Consider the following 17632-nt stretch of genomic DNA (forward strand, 5'->3'; position numbering starts at 1 on the left):
CCTGTCCTCTGGGCCCAGACATCTGCTGTCACTGCTCCAGGAGCCATGTGCAACATGAATGAGAAGGAGTCCACTTCTTGAGGGCTTCTGAACCCCTGTGCCAGGCTGCTGGGATGCAGGATGCAGAGGCCCCTCTCGTCGGGGAAGGGCCTGCCTCCTCACCAGGTCTCTGTACTTTCTCTCCTACCACACAGCATTTTGTCCCCTCCACTTCCTAGCCCCTGGCACAGGCCTGACATAGAGTGAACACACAGCAAACGTTTGCTAGAGCAATAAACAAACATGAGGGCTTGGTGACCACAGTTCCCTGCAGGGTGGCAGGGGCAGAAGGTGAGGGAAGAGGGTCTACACTGCATGCCCTGGCCCCCAGGCTTCCAAGAGATGACTGCCCTCCACGTATGGATCTCAAAGGAAAACTCCCCAACACCCTCACCCTCAGTTCAGAAACACAGGGCCCTGAGCACAGACCACACTGGTTCAAGTTCAGAGCCCAGAGTAAGCCTCTGCAAAAGTGCCAGTTCCTCCTCAGACACAGACCGAGTGGAGGTCCCCGTCGGCGGTGCCTTTATTATCATAAACATTGGGAGCAAATAAATGGTACAGAAAGGGCAACAGGCCCAGTTCCTCTTCAGGAGGACTTCAGTGAATAAGCAAGAAATCAGGGTGAGGGAGAAAAAGGGGAGCCATGGCCTGAGCCTGGCTGGCTGGGCCCATAAGTCAACCACACAGCCCAGCTGCGGCTGGCTCATCTCTCCAAGGCACCACTGGTCCAGCTCTGCTAACCAGGACACAGATGGCATCTTGGTATCTCTTTCTTGCCTCTGTATGCTTCTCATGCCTAGTACAGTGCCTTGCATGTCGTAGGTGCTCAATAAATGAAGAACCAGAGGATACAAGTGGGCCCTCCAAGAAACCGTGACAGATGTAATTTACAAGGAAGAAAACTCTTGTTTAAGGAGGGTAATTTGCTCAAGGTCACATAGCTAGCAAGCCACAGAGCCAGGGTTGGAACTCAGGCAGTCTAGTTCCTGAGCTGTGCTCCTCACCAGTCTGCTCTGCTGCCTTCCACATACTCAGTATTGTCATCAGCACAAACACACACTCACATAAATGGCACATACACACAACCTATGAAACACTCCCCATGTTCAGACAACACACACACATGAAATGCCAATTTATATACTTCGCACATACATGAGCACACAAATGAACGTCTAGTCACTCATTTTCTCAGCTGCACCCAGAACAGGGCTGGGCTCACCTAGGGCAAGGAGATCTCCGTGGTTCCAACTGGCCAGCCCAGATATACCCCTCACTGCTGCACCCCCTTACCTAGCCTCTAGGAGGCTTCCCTCCAGGAAGCCAGGTTCAATGCAGGAAGTGTACGGCAGTTGACAAAGTCCCGGGGATATGAGTTGGACATGAAGATGTTGTTCTTAGACACGATGGTGATGCCTGTGTTGTCGCAGATGATCCGGGGCAATGAGATCTGGGCCAGGGCCTGTCGCTGCTGCGTGCTGAACACACCCTCGTTCTCCCACCAAAACCTGCATAGGGAACACCCATGGACACTGTGCCCGAGGATATTCTGGGCCGGCAGGGCATCGATGGGCTTGTGCTGCTCCCTGGATATAACGAAGCCACAACAAATGCCACCTGGCAGCACAGGAGGGCCCCAGGCTCTTGGGCAGCCCAGGGGTTTTCACACAAGTGATGCTCCACTCATCATGCAGAGTAAAGCACAGCTGCCCAGTGGCCTTTCCCTTACCCCTAGCCCGGCGGCCTCCAGGGCACCATGCTGGAGGGGGACCCGGGCCCACACACACTCCTGAAGTCCTGTGCCCTGGCCAGGAGCTGCATCCACAGGAGTGGAAGAGAATCTTGAGGGTGGTTTATAATTCGTCCACCCAGAGAGGGGCACCTTTTTCTAATTTTCCCAAAGGTGCAATACAGGCTAAGCAAGAACTAGACATGAAGACGTCAGGACCATGAGGAAATGACACTAAGGGGAGCTGTGGGAAAGCCGAGAGGGGACTGCCCACTGGTGACTGACACCCACGTGGTTGCACAGTGAAACCCATGGGAAGAAATAGCTAATGGTGGCATTTTTCTATCTTCCTCCCTTTACAACCAGGGGTCCAGGTCTCTCCTTGCTGCACCCCCAACAGGTTCAGGGCACATTAGGGGCACTCCAGGGCATCTGGAGGATTCCTGGAACACACTGGAAAATCACTGACTCCCTCCAGTTGTTCAACTGATGGGAGGAAATTTGGGCTCCAAGAGAGTCAGGGATGGGCCCACAGCCACCCAGCGGCCCGTGGCGCCTGCCCCTCCTCACCGATCACCATCCCGGAGCTTCCTGAACTGGGTACCAATGATGCAGGCGAGGAGAGGGCCCACGCGGCCGTTACGCTCCAGAGGCTCGGACACGCCGCCCATCCATATATCGATGTTGTTGGGCGTGCCATACTGCTCCATCAGTTTCCTCGCCAATTGCAGGTTCCTCAGCACCGTGCCCAGCTCGCCCACCGTGTCGGGCTGCGGGAGCCCACAGAAGCGCCTCCAGGCATTGTATCCTGCATGGGGGAGGGGACAGGTGGCTATGGGCAGGTCCCTCTGCTTCCAGGTGGGGAGGTCACTGGAGACAGCAGGGAAGATTCACATACCTGCCAGCAGCTCAGAAAACCCACCTTCCCAACACAACCAAGGTCACAGAGGGAAGGAAGGACCTCACTTCAGGGAACCCTGAACCTTTGGCTTAGACCAAGGGGCACAACTGGGCCTCTCTGGGACCCTCTCTGTCTTTCTCTTACCCTCCTACCATAAGGCAAACCCTAAACTGCCACAGTTCCTGCTGGGTCCAAGAATAGGGACATCTCCTTGTCCCCATCCAGAGCAGCCCAATGTGTCTTCTCTGGCCCATGAGAGGTGAAATGTATCTAGGAGCCTCAGCCACATGGGCTACCCCATAACATAGGCACAGGCTTTGGGGTTAGGCTTCAAATTTCAGCTTTCCCACTGACTTGGCTAGAGAACCTGGCCAGGTTCTGAATCTCATCAAGCCTCAGTTTCCTCATCAGTAAAATGAAGGCAACAATAATCTCTTCCCCCAGAGTTAACGTACAATGAAGCAAAATGGAATGATGACAGAGACAGATTTTCAGACTGTGGGTTATCATTATGATGATGATGCCCCTGATATGAGAATTACAGCATGCAAAGGAGGTTGAGAGGAGCTGGAAATTTATCAGGTGGGTCTGGGGAAAGGCAGGGGCCTGGCCTCAGACTACTTCCTGAGAGCAAAGTGCCTCTAATATGCTTTGGAGAGGGCAGGGGCCCTAGAGTGGGAAGGGGGGTGATGGGCTACCTGGGAGGCAGCTCAAGGGAGGGGAGCATCAGGGGAGACTCCTGCAGCCCCTCACCTGGGAGGCCGTGGTCCCTGCTGCGCTGCATGTTCAGGGCAGGCAGGTCCAGCCCAATCCTCATGACCTGCTCAAACAATCGCTCCCGGATCTCATCCACTGCAATTTGGTTCTGACGATTCAGCTTGGCAGGGGTGGCCATGAGGCCCCGGAGGATGGGGTCAATGCCACCTGGGGACCAGAGGAGCCAGGTCAGGGGAAGTATCTGGCTCAGTATCAGAGCTCAGATTGGAGTCAGGGACAAGTCCAGGTAGGGTCAAGAGTATTCGAGAAGAGGGCTGGGCACACGCAGTGCCTGGTGCCAAGGTGGTGGCCCCAGTGAGCAGGTCCTCACCAGTCACTACGTGACCCCAGGGGCATATAGGTCTCGGGAGATTATGCCATTCAGACTCGCAAGATTGAGATGCCCCCAGGCCATGGCTTCGTGGGTCACAGTGAGCCACAACACATAGGAAGTAGCCATTTCCCTCTGAGGGCCATCCCCACCCCACTGTTTATTATCAGATATGGAAGCAGAGCCAGAGGAACTGAGGCTGGAGAGTCAGACCAGATCTCCAAGACGGGAGGAAAGCAGATTGCTCCCCACCTTAGCTCTCTAGAGCCAAGGTGACCCCTACCCCGCCTTTAGCTGTCAGCCCACTCGCTCCTGGCCTAGGTCCTGCTTACCTTCCAGCACGACCCTCCAGGAGGCAAAAAAGACCCTGCTGAGGGGGACACGGGGGTTGGGTTCCATGGGCTGGTACTGATCGTCCAGGCGGAACATGAAGGGTTGGATGAGGGTGTGGCCATAGCGGAAGGCATTGGTGAAGACGTTGGCGATGCGCGGGTCCACTGAGTCATTGTAGGAACGGTACGTGGGCAGGTACTTCCTCATAGCCGCTGGCCCCAGCACCAGGGGCAGGTAGTCCCGGTAAGTGATGATCTAAAGACAAGTCATTTGGAATGGCCTCTCCACCCACTCCTCCACAGCAAATGCCACCTGGCAGGCAGCACAGGAGGGCCAGAGTCTCTGCCTGCTCTTGGCTTGGGGGACCCCTCCCATCCCTCTATGGTCAGGGAATAGCCTCCTACAATACCGGACCTGGGCCTAACAGAGTGGCACTCAGAGGCATAAATAGAGTTCTACTGCTTGCTGGCTGGGTGACCTTGGACCAGTTATTAACCTCTCTGAGCCTGAGTTCCTCAAACGTACATTAAGGATAATTATATTGCCCTCTGCCTTAGAGGACTAAATAGCAAATCACTTTTTTAGTCATTGTGATAACTTCCTTGTCCTCAAGTTATCAATGTCTCATTTCTGCAACTATCTTATAAAGTCCTTGAGAGCAAGGGAAATTGAAGTTGCTGAAATACTTCACAGTGCCACCAAGTGCCTGCCCACAGTAGGGCTCAGTTGAGGTTTGTGGAAAGCAGAGAAGTAGGAAGGAATGAAGAGCCATTCTGGCATGATTTTCCCTGTGAAAAGTGAAGACATGGAACAGTCTCACTCTACATTCTAGAATCTAGAAGTTATTTTGGAGTGTAAATAAATTTCACTTGAGTTCTTAGTGCAAATCAAAAACTCACCCTTGGCACCGAAAACTCTCTCCTCCAGAATCTAGGAGTGTGTGTGTGTCTGCGTCTGCCTCTGAGGGAGAGGATGGGGGCAATGAAGCACCAGATGTTGAGAGACAGAACCAGGAACATTGCCCCAGGAGTAAATGAGGCTAAGGACATTGGGTGGATTATGACAGAGCCAAAAGGAAGAGGTGAGTGGGCCAAACACAGTGACTCGTGCCTGTAATCCCAGGGATTTGGGAGGTTGAGGAGGGTGGATCACTTGAGCCCAGGAGTTTGAGACCACACTGGGTAACATGGCGAAACCCCATCTCTACAAAAAATACAAAAATTAGCCGGGCGTGGTGGCCTGTGCTTGAAATCCCAGCTACTCAGAAGGCTGAGATGGGAGAATGGCTTGAGCCTGAAAGGTGGAGGTTGCAGTGAGCCAAGATCGCACCACTGCACTCCAGCCTGGGCAACTGTATCAAAAAATAAAAATAAAATAATAATAATATTTTTTAAATTTTATTTTATTTATTTGTTTATTTTGAGATGGAGTCTTGCTCTGTCACCCAGGCTGGAGTGCAGTGGCGCCACCTCAGCTCACTGCAATCTATGCCTCCTGGGTTCACGCCGTTCTCCTGCCTCGGCCTCCCAAGTAGCTGGGACTACAGGTGCCCGCCACCACGCCCGACTAATTTTTGTATTTTTAGTAGAGATGGGGTTTCACCGTGTTAGCCAGCATGGTCTCGATCTCCTGACCTTATGATCCACCCGCCTCGGCCTCCCAAAGTGCTGGGATTACAGGCATGAGCCACCGCGCCCAGCCCTATAATTTTTTTAATTTTAAAAAGAAGAGGTGAGTGGGTAAAGGAGCTAAGAGCGACAGTGAGATGGAGGGAAGAAGAATTTACTGAACAGCTACTCAGGCACTAAACCCAACATTCAACCCTCCCAACACCAGTAACAGACCCACAGGAAAGAAGACTGCAGGGAGCAAACCAGCGAAGAAGGAGAGGGAAGGGAAGGAGGCTTTGTCAAGCACTGACTGTCTGAAAGATGTTTTCGTATATGTATTATAATCCTTACAGCCTTATGGATGAAGAAGGCAAGGCTCAGGAGGGTTAGGAACTTGCCCAAGGTCACACAGCTAGGATGTTGCAGGGGCACATCTGGATCCTGTGTGCCGGCTGCTCAAGACTGCCTACCTGGACCATGGCCCCCACGATCTTCCGGGCTTCCTGGTAGAGCCTCTCCCCATCCCACCTAGGGTTCAGTCTCTTGAGCTCTGTAGCCAGCCGGTTGTGCTCCCGAAGTAAGAGGGTGTGCATGGAGGTGAGCTCGGGCATCTCACTGGAACGGGTGTCCCCTTGGGGAGGCAAAAGCCACTGTCATTCTTAAGGCCTCCATCCCAGAAAAGGTTTGCTCCACTGAAACCCCCTCCCCAGCCAAGGCCTGAAATGCATCCTACTCATCCCTCCTCCCCATCCATCTTTTCAAACCATCCCCAATTTACACTCCTCTAGGAGGCCTGCCTTGATGCCCTAGTCCACAATAATAGCTTCTGCCTCAGCTCAGGGCCGCTGCTGGTTGGGGATGCTCATTCAATAGGTATCACTTCCAACACATGACATGCCACTTTCCCGTACCTGAAACTGGGAGCTCCTTGAGCACAGGACCGAGGCTTGTGCCTTTTTATATTTTACCCTCCCTCCTACCACACATATGGATACATGGGGCTTAACAGAGTGCCTGGTACAAAGTATGAGACTTATGAACACTGCTTGGTTCATTGATTCTCTTGATTCCAAGGAGTGTCTGGGAAGAAGCATGCATGTCAGCACAGCCTACATCCATGCCCATGTCTGATGCAGCTAATGATCACAGCACTCTTTCCTGCTAAAATTGGATGCAACCTCGGAATCCTTCTCAACACAGGACTCCAGAAAGCCACCACCGTTTGAATAGAGTTGTCAGCCCTGCCCTTTACTACATGCCAATGGTGCAGCCTGCCCCAGGGCAGGGGGTTAGGACATGAGATGTGTGGAGTCCACACCTGAGACTGTTCAAGAAAACTAAGCAGATTCCCCCTGGTTCCCCTAGGCCTCCCACAACCCTTCTCTGCAGGGGCCAGAGGGCTAGGGTCAGGACACTAGGGTCAGTCCTTGCCAGCTCTAGAAGCTGGTGGAAAGGAAATTCTCTGAGAGCAGCATCTCCATGGGGATGAGGTCATAATGACCCAGGCTTGGGACATGGGGCTCATCAAAGCTAGGCTGGGGGCAGCTGAGTCTGGCTAAGGAGGGCTGCCCTTGCCTAACTAGCCCAGAAGAGGTCGGGCATCTCTTGCAGAAAATCCAACCTGGATCCTCCTCCCAGGGTCCCAGCCAGGGAGAGACCAGCAGGAACCATCAGGAGGAGACAGAGGGAGGCCAGAGGAAAGGGCCTGAAGTCCACTATTGGGTTTACATTTAAAAACACTGGAAAATGGCTGGGTGTGGTGGCTCACACCTGTAATCCCAGCACTTTGGGAGGCTAAGGTGGGCAGATCACAAGGTCAGGAGTTTGAGAGCAGCCTGGCCAACATGGTAAATCACCATCTCTACTAAAAATACAAAAAATTAGCCAAGCATGGTGGCAGGCGCCTGTAGTCCCTGCTACTCAGGAGGCTGAGGCAGAAGAATCGCTTAAACCAAGGAGGCAGAGGTTTCAGTGAGCCGAGACTGTGCCACTGTACTCCAGCCTGGGTGACAGAGTGAGATTCCGTCTTAGGAAAAAACAAACAAACAAAAAAACACTGGAAAATGTCTGGTCATGGCTGCCATCACTGCCCCAATTGTGTCTCCAAAACTGCCAATTGTTTACATTTAAAATCCCATCATCTCTTATTATGGGCAATTAAGATGCGCAGGAGGGGATATTTTGGAGCAGTGTGGTCCAACTCAACCTTCCGAGATGATGAAAATATTTTACATCTGTGCTACCCAATAGGGGGAGCCACTAGACTGTAAGGCAACTGAGCATTTGAAATGTGGTTAGCACTGCTGAGAAACTGGGTTTATTTAATTTAAAATAACTAAAATTAAAATAGCCACATGCAGCTAGAGGCTACCACATTGGATAGTGTCACTCTAGAGGGTGAGGGCACCACAGCGCTCTCTGTCCTTTAGTTCCCCGCCCCTGAGGGATTCGACTCTCCTCTCTTCCAGAGTCCACAAGGGAAAAGAGGGACAGAGAAAGCAATGGACTGATGGACAGAGGCTCCTTGGCCATGCCTGGGTCACCATCTTAGGGCTGGAGAGGTTGTTTGCTTTTCTGCTTTTCTGGCTCCATCTGACTTGTTACCAAGGCAACTGGATTAATATCATGAAGTTGATAGTAATGGCTGGTGAGGACAGTCTCTCTAAGTACAAACCGACAAGCTGCTCACAAACAGACTCACTGTGGCTCCAACACAAAACACCTCCTATGCCACCCCCTGGTCCCCACCCCAAAGCTGACCTGCCAGGAAGCAGGGGATGCGCGCTGAGCGGTTGGTGAGGAGACAGGGGTCATCGTGCAGGTTGTCGAAGGGCAGCAGGGCCCGCCCGTTGTCTTGGAAGCGCTGGTTGACGGCCAGCAGCCCCAGCTGGTTGGACATGTTGCGCAGGTTCCTGGCCAGGGGCTCCTCGCTGCCGTACACCATGCTGGCGTCCACGAAGGAGGTGAGCGCGTTGATCTGGTTGCGAATGGTGATGTTGCTCCCGGGGCAGGCCGGGCAGGAGCGGAAGAACGGGATGCAGTCGGCTTGGTTCTTGATGCGGGGGTCGTTGGGCGGGATCTGAGGCACAGAGAGAGGCTAGACTGGCTCACCGAGGGCGGGGAAGGTGCCCAGGCAGAATTGGCTCTCCCCCTGCCCTCAGGACCTCTGGTACCCTCAACCTGCAGAGAGGCGTCTGGAGGCCCGAACTGGATCGCTGCCTAGGGCGCCATCAGCAGCAGCCTCTGAGGTGCAGGGTTAATGAGCAGAACACTGAACTGGGAACCTGGGCAACCCCTGGGTCTGGGCACTGCCAGGCCTCGGACCCCTCCTCACTAAAGCGTCGCCTGTCTCTCTCCCCTTCTCTTTTCTGTGCCTGCTTTCCCTCTGGCCCTGACATTCTCTTGTCGGTCTCTCCCTCTCTCAGGCGCTCTCTCCTTTCTCTCCTCCTCCTTCCCTACACAGCAGTGCCTCTACCACCCTGCCCACTCCCAGCCCTGTCCCACGGCACCCACCAGATCCCCAGGCTCTCTCTTTCTGTGTGATGGGGGTTGGGGCTGCCCCCTCAGTGGGGAGGGAACAGGACTGAGCATGGAGGTCTGGGGGGCACTGTCTCCTCCCAGAACCCTCTCCCAATCTAACAAAGAGCCAGTGATTCCACCAACAGGACTCCTGTCAGCCAAGGAGGAACAACCCTCTCTCCCCTGGCCTGCGAGAGGCAGTGAGCAAATGGACGGCCCTGGCTGCCAGCTGGCTGAGCCCAGGCGCAGGAAGGAGACAGGTCATAGCTGAGCAGTCAGTACCTCTGGACACAAGGGAGGCAAAGCCAGCCTTCCTCAGCGGCTGGGAAAGGAAACCTGGGCACAGAAGGGAGATGGCCCCTTCCAGAAACAATCTCCCCTCTCCCTACCCAGGCAGTGGGCGGGAAGCAGGGCCACCTTGAGAGGGAAGCAGGGCGGCTGCTGCACGCAGCTGGTCTCGCAGTTGACGCCAGTGACGAAGGAGGCCCGGGCGGCTGGCTCAGGGGTGAAGTCGAGGTCGTGGTCCAACAGCTGGCCCCATTGCATGAACATGAGCGAGCGCTCCTGGTCTGGAGTCAGCTGATCCGTGGGGAAGCGCACGATCGCGTTGGAGACCGCGCGAGCCTGCGGGACACGGAGGTCAGCTGGCGCCTGGGTCCGGGCACCGCGTGGCCGGGGCTCGACCCATCCACCCGCCGGCGCTCACCAGAGCCACCGGGAAGCCGTTGCGCTTGACCCCGGGCGTCCAGCCGTAGGGAAGCGAGAAGCCGTCCTCATACTCTGCCGGCAGCCAGCGCACAAAGGCACGGTTGGAGGCCCCCAGCGTGGGGCTGCGTCTGCAAGGGGAGGACAGGGCGCTGATACCGGGAGGCTTGTGGCGCCCGGGACGCCTCTCTGAGCCCGGTTCCTGCAGCCACGCCCCGCCAGCCGCACCTGTTGTTGCACATCCCGGTGATGGTGCGGTATTTGTCCTGCTCCGGGCAAGTCACCCCCACGTCCTGGTAGGCGCAGCCGCTTGACTTGGACAACACATTCAGCTGGGCGGGCGTCAGCACATCTGGCGGGGGAAAGAAAAATGGGGGAGCTGAGCCGCTTCACTTCCTATCCCTAACCTGAGGCTGAGGAGCCCTGGAGACCCCTGAGACTCCCTGGAAGAAGAAGTTGAGGGGATCACTGAGAGACGGCTGGGGTCCCTAGGAGGAGTCACTAGTGGAGCAGGGACCTGGCGTGGGATGGGCAACAGTACCAGTGACATTGAATGGCCCTCGCCACAGGGACCGCAGCTTCCTCTCCAGCAGGTCTAGAGCCACGTGCAGGTAGTCAGCAGCCCTTACCGCCGTCCTGGTGGCTGCCACCGGCTGCTTGAAGTAGGATAGGAGTTCCATGGGGCTGGCTGAGCCACTGCGAAGCCGCTGCTTGATGCTGCTTGGAGAAAGGAGGAGTGAGGGCCAGAGAAGGGATGCAGACCCACCCAGCAGAGCCCCAGCCCAGGGGCAGACATGCAGGACCATGCATGCAGGCCCACAGGTGGGAGGAAGGCTTCCTTTTATAAAAAGGATATGGACCTGGGTGTCCAGACAGAGGCAAGGCTTTGGGAAGGATGGCTTTTAAGCTGTTCTCCCATCCAGAGACACAGGGACAGACAGATAGACAGAAAGGGAGTCCACATGGGTCCCCGTAGTCCCCCTCTCCCACCTTCAAGCTCCCTGCCGCCTGCTCCTTCTCTGAAAGGCCTGGGATATCCTTGCCCAGAGCGGGGCAGTGCCTCGTACCCCACCTTTCCCGCCGCTCCTTGTAGGCCCTGTCCACCAGCTGCTTGGCCTCCTCCATGCAGCTCAGCACCAACGAGGTGTCCACTTCCCCGAGGACAGCTGCCCAGAGCAAGGATCACAAAGTCAGGAATGGGCCCCAACCCCCTATCAGGCCCCAGAGCTAGGAAGCCCTGCTCTGAGAAAAGGGGTCTCTGGAACACAGCCATCCCAACACACCATCTTCTCCCACCTTGGGAACTGTTACCTGGAGCAGCACCTTCAGAGGGCTGGGGCATGGCCAGAGTGGCCAGGAGCCCTGCTAAGGCCAGAAGCAGCTTCATCTCTGCAGTGAGACCAAGGTCCTAAGTCCACCATGCATCTGAGAGAAGGGAAGAAGGGAACCCCCATGTCTCTTCTCCTGGGCTGCTCAATCCCCCTTTGTACCTCAGCCCCACCTCAGAGGGCCCTGTCTATGGATAAAGCCAGACCTCCTTGAGGGAGGGGCTCACTGCACCCTTATCCCCTTGCCAGCTGCTGTCATCCAGCCTCCAAGGACCCCACCTCCACAGCTCACCTGATACTGTCAGCTCCTCTTAGCTCAATCTGTGCTTTTATGTCCTCTAAGCTGGGGGCGGGGTGAGGCAGAGGAAGGTCTGATCCTGGAGACTGAACTCTTTCTCCTCCTCCACTGGGGTTGGAAGGTACACACAGAGGGGCCCCTGAAATGGGGGGACGGGGCAGGAAAGGAGGGGCCGGCATTGTCCCCAGCCTTTTTTTTTTTTTTTTTTTTGAGATTTTATCTTGCTCTGTTGCCCAGGCTGATGTGCAATGGTTCAAGTGATTCTCCTGCCTCAACCTCCCAAGTAGCTGGGATTACAGGTGCCCGCCACCACGCCCTAGCCTCTAGCCACATCATCAATTATTTCCTTAGGCAAGAAGTAATTTTTGTATTTTTCCTTAGGCAAGAAGCTAACTTTTGTATTTTTAGTAGATACAGGGTTTCACCATGTTGGCCAGGCTGGTCTTGAACTCCTGACTCAAGTGATCCACCCGCCTCAGCCTCCCAAAGTGCTGGGATTACAGGCATGAGCCACTGGCCCCAGCCTGGCCCCACCCGTTGAATTTAGCACTTCCAGCCCAAGATTTCTCAGCTCACCATTGTGTGCCTATACCAGTGCTGTCCTCAGGGGATACACAACTAATCCCTCTGAAATTCTGGTTACACTGGTTATCCAGGGTTCCTTTGAAAGGAGCAAAAGTCAGGAACTGGTAGCCCAAGGAATTGCAGGGAATAGAGTGCCCCCAGGGAAGACAGGAGGATGAAAGGGAGACCTGGAGTAAAGATGACCCAATTGGCCTCAGGTGGCCATCCCCCACTCCAACAGTAACCTGCATCCTACAGCCACCCGATGGGCAGCCTCTGGTTCTTGGTGGGGCTAAGGGGACAGGAAATCTGGCTGGAGACCGTTGGGCTTCACAGGAAGGAGGACCCTGGGGGCTGTGGGCGCAGGACCAAGATAAGTTCCTCTATCCCTCCTCACTCCCCTTTCTTCTTGGCTTCTGGTAGAGGGCTGTCTCCAAACTCCTCCTCCCCACCACCATCTGCTCCTGGATTTCAGGAACCAGGAGAGAGCAGAGCTGGTTGTGGTCAGTGATCAGTTAGGTGATACCGCCCAGGGCCTCTCTGGGACAAGATCAGTGCAGTTGGGAGGGCTTGGGTTAATGATTCAGAATCGTTCTGAAATAGAAGAGGATATTTGTTGCTTGAGAAAGCCCAGCAAAAGGGCCACCAATCTCAGCAGGAAAAGTACTACGACTTTCGACTGAATCAGTCTACCTCTCTAGGCCCTGATCAGGCTGAGCTTGTGCCAACCATGCCTCTCATGTCCCATTTAGGTTCCCCCTCCTACCTTCAGCCACCTTCCTGCCACCCACTATTTTTTTTTTTTTTTTTTTTTTTTTGAGATAGAGTCTCTCACTGTTGGTGGAGCTGGAGTGCAGTGGTGTGATCTCGGCTCACTGCAACCTCCGCCTCCTGGATTCAAGCAATTCTCCTGCCTCAGCCTCCCGAGTAGCTGGGATTACAGGCGCCCACCACCACACCCAGCTAATATTTTGTATTTTTAGTAGAGATGGGGTTTCAACATGTTAGCCAGGCTGGTCTCAAACTCCTGACCTCCTCCTCATCCACCGGCTGTTGGGATTACACACGTGAGCCACCGCGCCCGGCCCACTCTTGTCTTCTATGCCCAGACCACCTCTCGGCCAAGGGACAAGGGACAGCAACACCCAGAACATCTTCCCAGTGTGTCCAGGGATTCTGTCCCCTGCTGAGAAGGGGAACAAGATTTTGCCCTGCCAGTGACTTGCTATGTGTGAAGTTGGTCAAGTGGCTCTTTGTGAATCAGGCTGTAGAATTTTAGAGGCTTTCGGAAATGATTTTTCAATCCTTTAAGTAATATAATTTTCATTGATGAAAAGTTTGAGAACACGAGTATGCAAAAATAAAAATAAATCAAAATTACTCATCATCAATTGAGATTGTGGGTACTTTTTTCTTTCAAGGTTTATCATTGTCTTCACATAAATAAAGAGTAGGAAGGAAAATAATTGCCCATAATCCCACCACTCACCAATACCTCATTTAAGAATTTGATATCCTATATGTAGACATAATAATATATCTTTTTAAATATTGATAAGAAGAACTTTAAATATTGTTTTACCGTCTACTTTCAGTACTTAACAATTCTAGTCTGGGCATCTCCCTGTGTCAATAAATATAGGTTTACTTCATTTTTATGTCTGTATAATATTTCATATAACTATTTTATATGATTTATTAACTAATTCTATCTCATTAGATACTTAGAGTTGTTTCTGATTTTCATTATTATAAGTAGTACTAGGATAAGCATCCATGGAGTTAAATCTCTCACCACATCATCAATTATTTCCTTAGGCAAGAAGTAAAATTCCTGCATATTTGGGTATGCGTGTTTTAGGGCTTTTTAATATTGATAGTCAAATGGCCTGCTGAAGATTGTACCTCATCCTCCCATCAGCCATGTATGAGAGCGCCTGTCCCCTGTCACCCTTGTCAACCCTGAGTATGCTTGAGTGTCCTTTTGGTCTTTTAAGGGAATTGTCAAGGCTCAAGAGGGGAGAGATATTTAATGCAAGCCCCTTATTGCAGAGCTGAGAAAGGAGCCTAGGGAAGAAAACGACTTGACCAAGGTCGGCAGGGTGGCACAGTTCAGAATAATCTCCATGCCCAGTCTCCTGACTTCCAAACCAGTGCTCTTTACCCAGTAGCCTCTGGACACCTGTTCCTGACCTTTCATTCAATGATTTCTTCAACAAGTATTTACTGAGCCCTTGTCATTCAATGATTCCTTCAACAACTATTTACTGAGCCCTTGTCAGGTGCTGCGCTGGGCATTGGGCATTCTCCACTAAGCAAAGCATGAGCCTTATCCTCAAGGAGCTCACAGAGGGGAGCAGAAAGGCAAACAAATGGCACCCCCAGAACCAATGCAGGGACCTTAGGGAGCAGCGAAGAGCAGCACTTGGATCAACTTGGGGAGGTCAACGAAGGCTTTCTTGAGGAATTGATTCTGGAGACTGTCTCGAAGAATGTCTCAAAGCTGACCAAGTAGACAGAGAGGAAGAGCATTCTGGGCCCAGAAAATGACACCGTCAGCTTCACTCAGTTCCAACACAGGGAGAGGGTGGGCAGGGTGAGGCTGGTGGGCCAAGCAGAGGCCCAGGATGCAACATTCTCACAGACCTACTGAGAAATTATTGTCCCGAAGCCCCAGGGAGTCATGAGGTCTGTGAAGTGGAAGTGCATGGTCCAAGTTACTTTAGAGAGCTCACCCGCTCCGGTTGCAGTGTGGAGACTGAGCTGGAAAGGCAGGCCCGGACATGGAGACCTGGCAGGCAGCATGTCAGCAATTCACCTGTTAAGAGGCTTGCTCTGCTTCCTCACAGGCAGCAATCAGGCCAGGAATGTTTGAAAATACTTTTCCAAGAATGACGTTTAAACTCCCTGAGTGCTCCACCCACACAGAGGTGAGAGCACTCTCAAGATGTGGATTCCCCAAAGCCCCTGCCTTTGGCCCTGGGGTGAGTCTGGGGGTGTACATGTGTGTGCCAGGGCTAGAGATGTTCTATGACTTGACATGTTTCCAACCAATTAATAATGACCCACCTGAGGTTACCCCAAGGCGGTCAGCCTCTCCTGTCTGCACCTCTGTCCTTCCCTCATCTAGGCCCTATTTGTCGGGCCAGGTGTGTTTGAGGCTCAAAGTGCTTCTCAGCATGCAGAGTAACCAGGAGAATGCAGCTCTAGGGGGTGGGAGGGATTTCAAATAAGCCTCGTCCCATGTGAGTTACCCGCCAGCTCCCCTTCCTGGGGGTAGCCTCTGGAGGGCACTGCTGGAACTGCTACATCTCAAGACTATAGTCATTTGAGAGAGCTCCCCGCCTCCAACACACTCACACCCCACTGCCGTCTCTTCTGCCCACTTAGATTTCCCAAATATCCCCACCCCCAGGGTGAAGCCCAACTGCTGGTGGGATAACGGACCCTCTCTGCTACTGCTTGCAAAACAGCGTGTTCTTTCTTAATGCTGTTTAGGAAACAATTCAGTTGGGATTTCAGCCAGATTTCCTGTGTGTCGTTGGAGAGAAAGAGGCACCCCCAGAAGGCTATGGAAGCTGGGGAGATGGCAGAGGCAGCGGCTGCTTAGACAAACCAGTTTTACCCAGCCCATAGATCTTGTTTTATCTCTCTTTACAACTGTTTTAATTAATTTTGAATTCTATAGGTAATATCTGGATATATTTGGAATAAAATTTAAAATTACAGACCAGGCTAAAGCTCCTTTTAGATTAGGTTATTGCATCATCCTCAGTTCCAGTCCCCTTCCTCCACTCTTTAGATGTAAACACTGTTGACATTTTTGTATTTGACCTTCCAAATCTTTTAGTAATACTTTACATTCATTCATATTTATGGATCTGTGAGAAATATTCTGTTTCCTGGTTTTTCTCCATAAATGATATCACATTATACGTATTGTTCTGCAATGTGTTTCTTTCACTCAGCACATGTTTAGATCTGTGATCTAAGTGATCTTAGAGCGTGATGTCACTTTTTTTTTTAAGTTTTTTGGTTTTTGGTATTTTTTAGAGACAGGGCCTCACTCTGCTGCCCAGGCTGGAGTGCAGTGGCACACTGCAGCCTGGAACTCTTGGACTCAAGCCATCCTCCTGACTCAGCCTCCTGGGTAGGATCACACTTTTTTAACTTACATGATATTCTTTAGTTGGCCTGTCTCTCCATTTTGTGACCATTCTTCTATTAATGGAAGCTGACATTTTAACATTTTTTTTCACTATTAAAAACAATCCCTCAGCCAGGCACGGTGGCTCATGCCTGTAATCCCAACGTTTTGGGAGGCCAAGGCAGGCAAATCACTTGAGGTCAGGAGTTTGAGACCAGCCTGGCCAACATGGTGAAACCCCGTCTCTATAAAAATAAAAAAATTAGCCAGGCATGGTGGCGGGCACCTGTAATCCCAAGGCTGAGACAGGAGAGTCGCTCAAACCCGGGAGGCGGAGGTTGCAGTGAGCTGAGATCATGTCACTGCCACTGCACTCCAGCCTGGGCAACAAAGAGCGAAACTCCATCTCAAAACAAACAAACAAACAAAACAAAACAATACCTTGAGAGGCCTTGTTGTACATACACACAAGTGTTCTCCGTGGTAAAAATGAAGAAGTGGACCACAGGTTTTGTTCATTGACAATTTTTAAGGCCAGATGCAGTGACTCATGCCTGTAACCCCAGCACTTTGGGAGGCCAAGGCGGGCAGATCACCTGAAGTCAGGAGTTCAAGACCAGCCTGGGCAACATGGTGAAACCCCATCTCTACAAAAAATACAAAAATTAGCTGGGCATGGTGGTGCATGCCTGTAGTCCCAGCTACTCGTGGGGCTGAGGTGGGAAAATCATTTGAATCTGGGAGGTCGAGGCTGCAGTGAGCTGAGATTGCATGACTGCACTCCAGCCTGGGTGACAGAGCGAGACTCTGTCTCAAAAAAAAATAAAAATAAAAACATTGGGCGCTATGGCTCACTCCTATAATCCCAGCCCTTTGGGAGGCTGAGGTGGGCAGATCACCTGAAGTCAGGAGTTCGATACCAGCCTGGCCAACATGATGAAACCCCATCTCTACTAAAAATACAAAAATTGGCCAGGTGTGGTGGTGCACACCTGTAATCCCAGTTTACTTGGGAGGCTGAGGCACAAGAATCACTTGAACTCGGGAGGTGGAGGTTGCAGTGAGCTAAGATGGCACCACTGCACTCCAGCTTGGATGATAGTGTAAGACTCCATCTCAAAAAAAAAAAAAAAAAAAAATTTAAGTCCTGGCACAGTAGCTCACACCTATAATCCCAATATTTTGGGAAGCTGAGGTGGGAGGATCACTTGAGCTCAGTAGTTTGGGATCAACCTGAGCAACATAACGAGACTCTGTCTCTACAAAAAAAAAAAAAAAATTAGCTGGGTGCAGTGACACTCCTGTAGTCCCAACGACTTGGGAGATTGAGGCAGGAGGATCACTTCAGCCCAGGAGTTCAGGGTTACAA

At 52.4% G+C, this 17632-nt stretch overlaps 1 protein-coding gene across 1 annotated transcript; it reads right to left on the bottom strand.

Moving 5' to 3' along the window:
* Positions 1-541: 541 nt before the first annotated feature.
* MPO (myeloperoxidase) lies at positions 542-11663 on the bottom strand. Its single transcript, XM_055257007.2, has 12 exons — positions 11238-11663; positions 10999-11092; positions 10468-10643; positions 10155-10278; positions 9928-10057; positions 9639-9845; positions 8463-8781; positions 6173-6333; positions 4092-4347; positions 3426-3596; positions 2342-2579; positions 542-1550 (listed from the first exon to the last, which is right to left on the bottom strand). Exons 1-12 carry the CDS (start codon positions 11311-11313, stop codon positions 1343-1345), a joined length of 2160 nt encoding a protein of 719 aa, XP_055112982.1. The 5' UTR covers positions 11314-11663; the 3' UTR covers positions 542-1342.
* Positions 11664-17632: the final 5969 nt, after the last annotated feature.

The sequence above is a fragment of the Symphalangus syndactylus genome, chromosome 20, assembly GCF_028878055.3.
Source record: "Symphalangus syndactylus isolate Jambi chromosome 20, NHGRI_mSymSyn1-v2.1_pri, whole genome shotgun sequence".
NCBI classification, from domain to species: Eukaryota; Metazoa; Chordata; class Mammalia; order Primates; family Hylobatidae; genus Symphalangus; species Symphalangus syndactylus.

What these genes read in the sequence shown, in the direction of transcription:
- MPO (XM_055257007.2), bottom strand. Translation starts at nt 11,313, where the DNA reads ATGAAGCTGCTTCTGGCCTTAGCAGGGCTCCTGGCCACTCTGGCCATG. An exon ending in TACAAGGAGCGGCGGGAAAG is followed by an intron (nt 10,644 to 10,998) that starts GTGGGGTACGAG and finishes TTCTCCAAGCAG; the next exon opens with CATCAAGCAGCGGCTTCGCA. An exon ending in CTGGAGGGTCGTGCTGGAAG is followed by an intron (nt 3,597 to 4,091) that starts GTAAGCAGGACC and finishes TCTGGTCCCCAG; the next exon opens with GTGGCATTGACCCCATCCTC.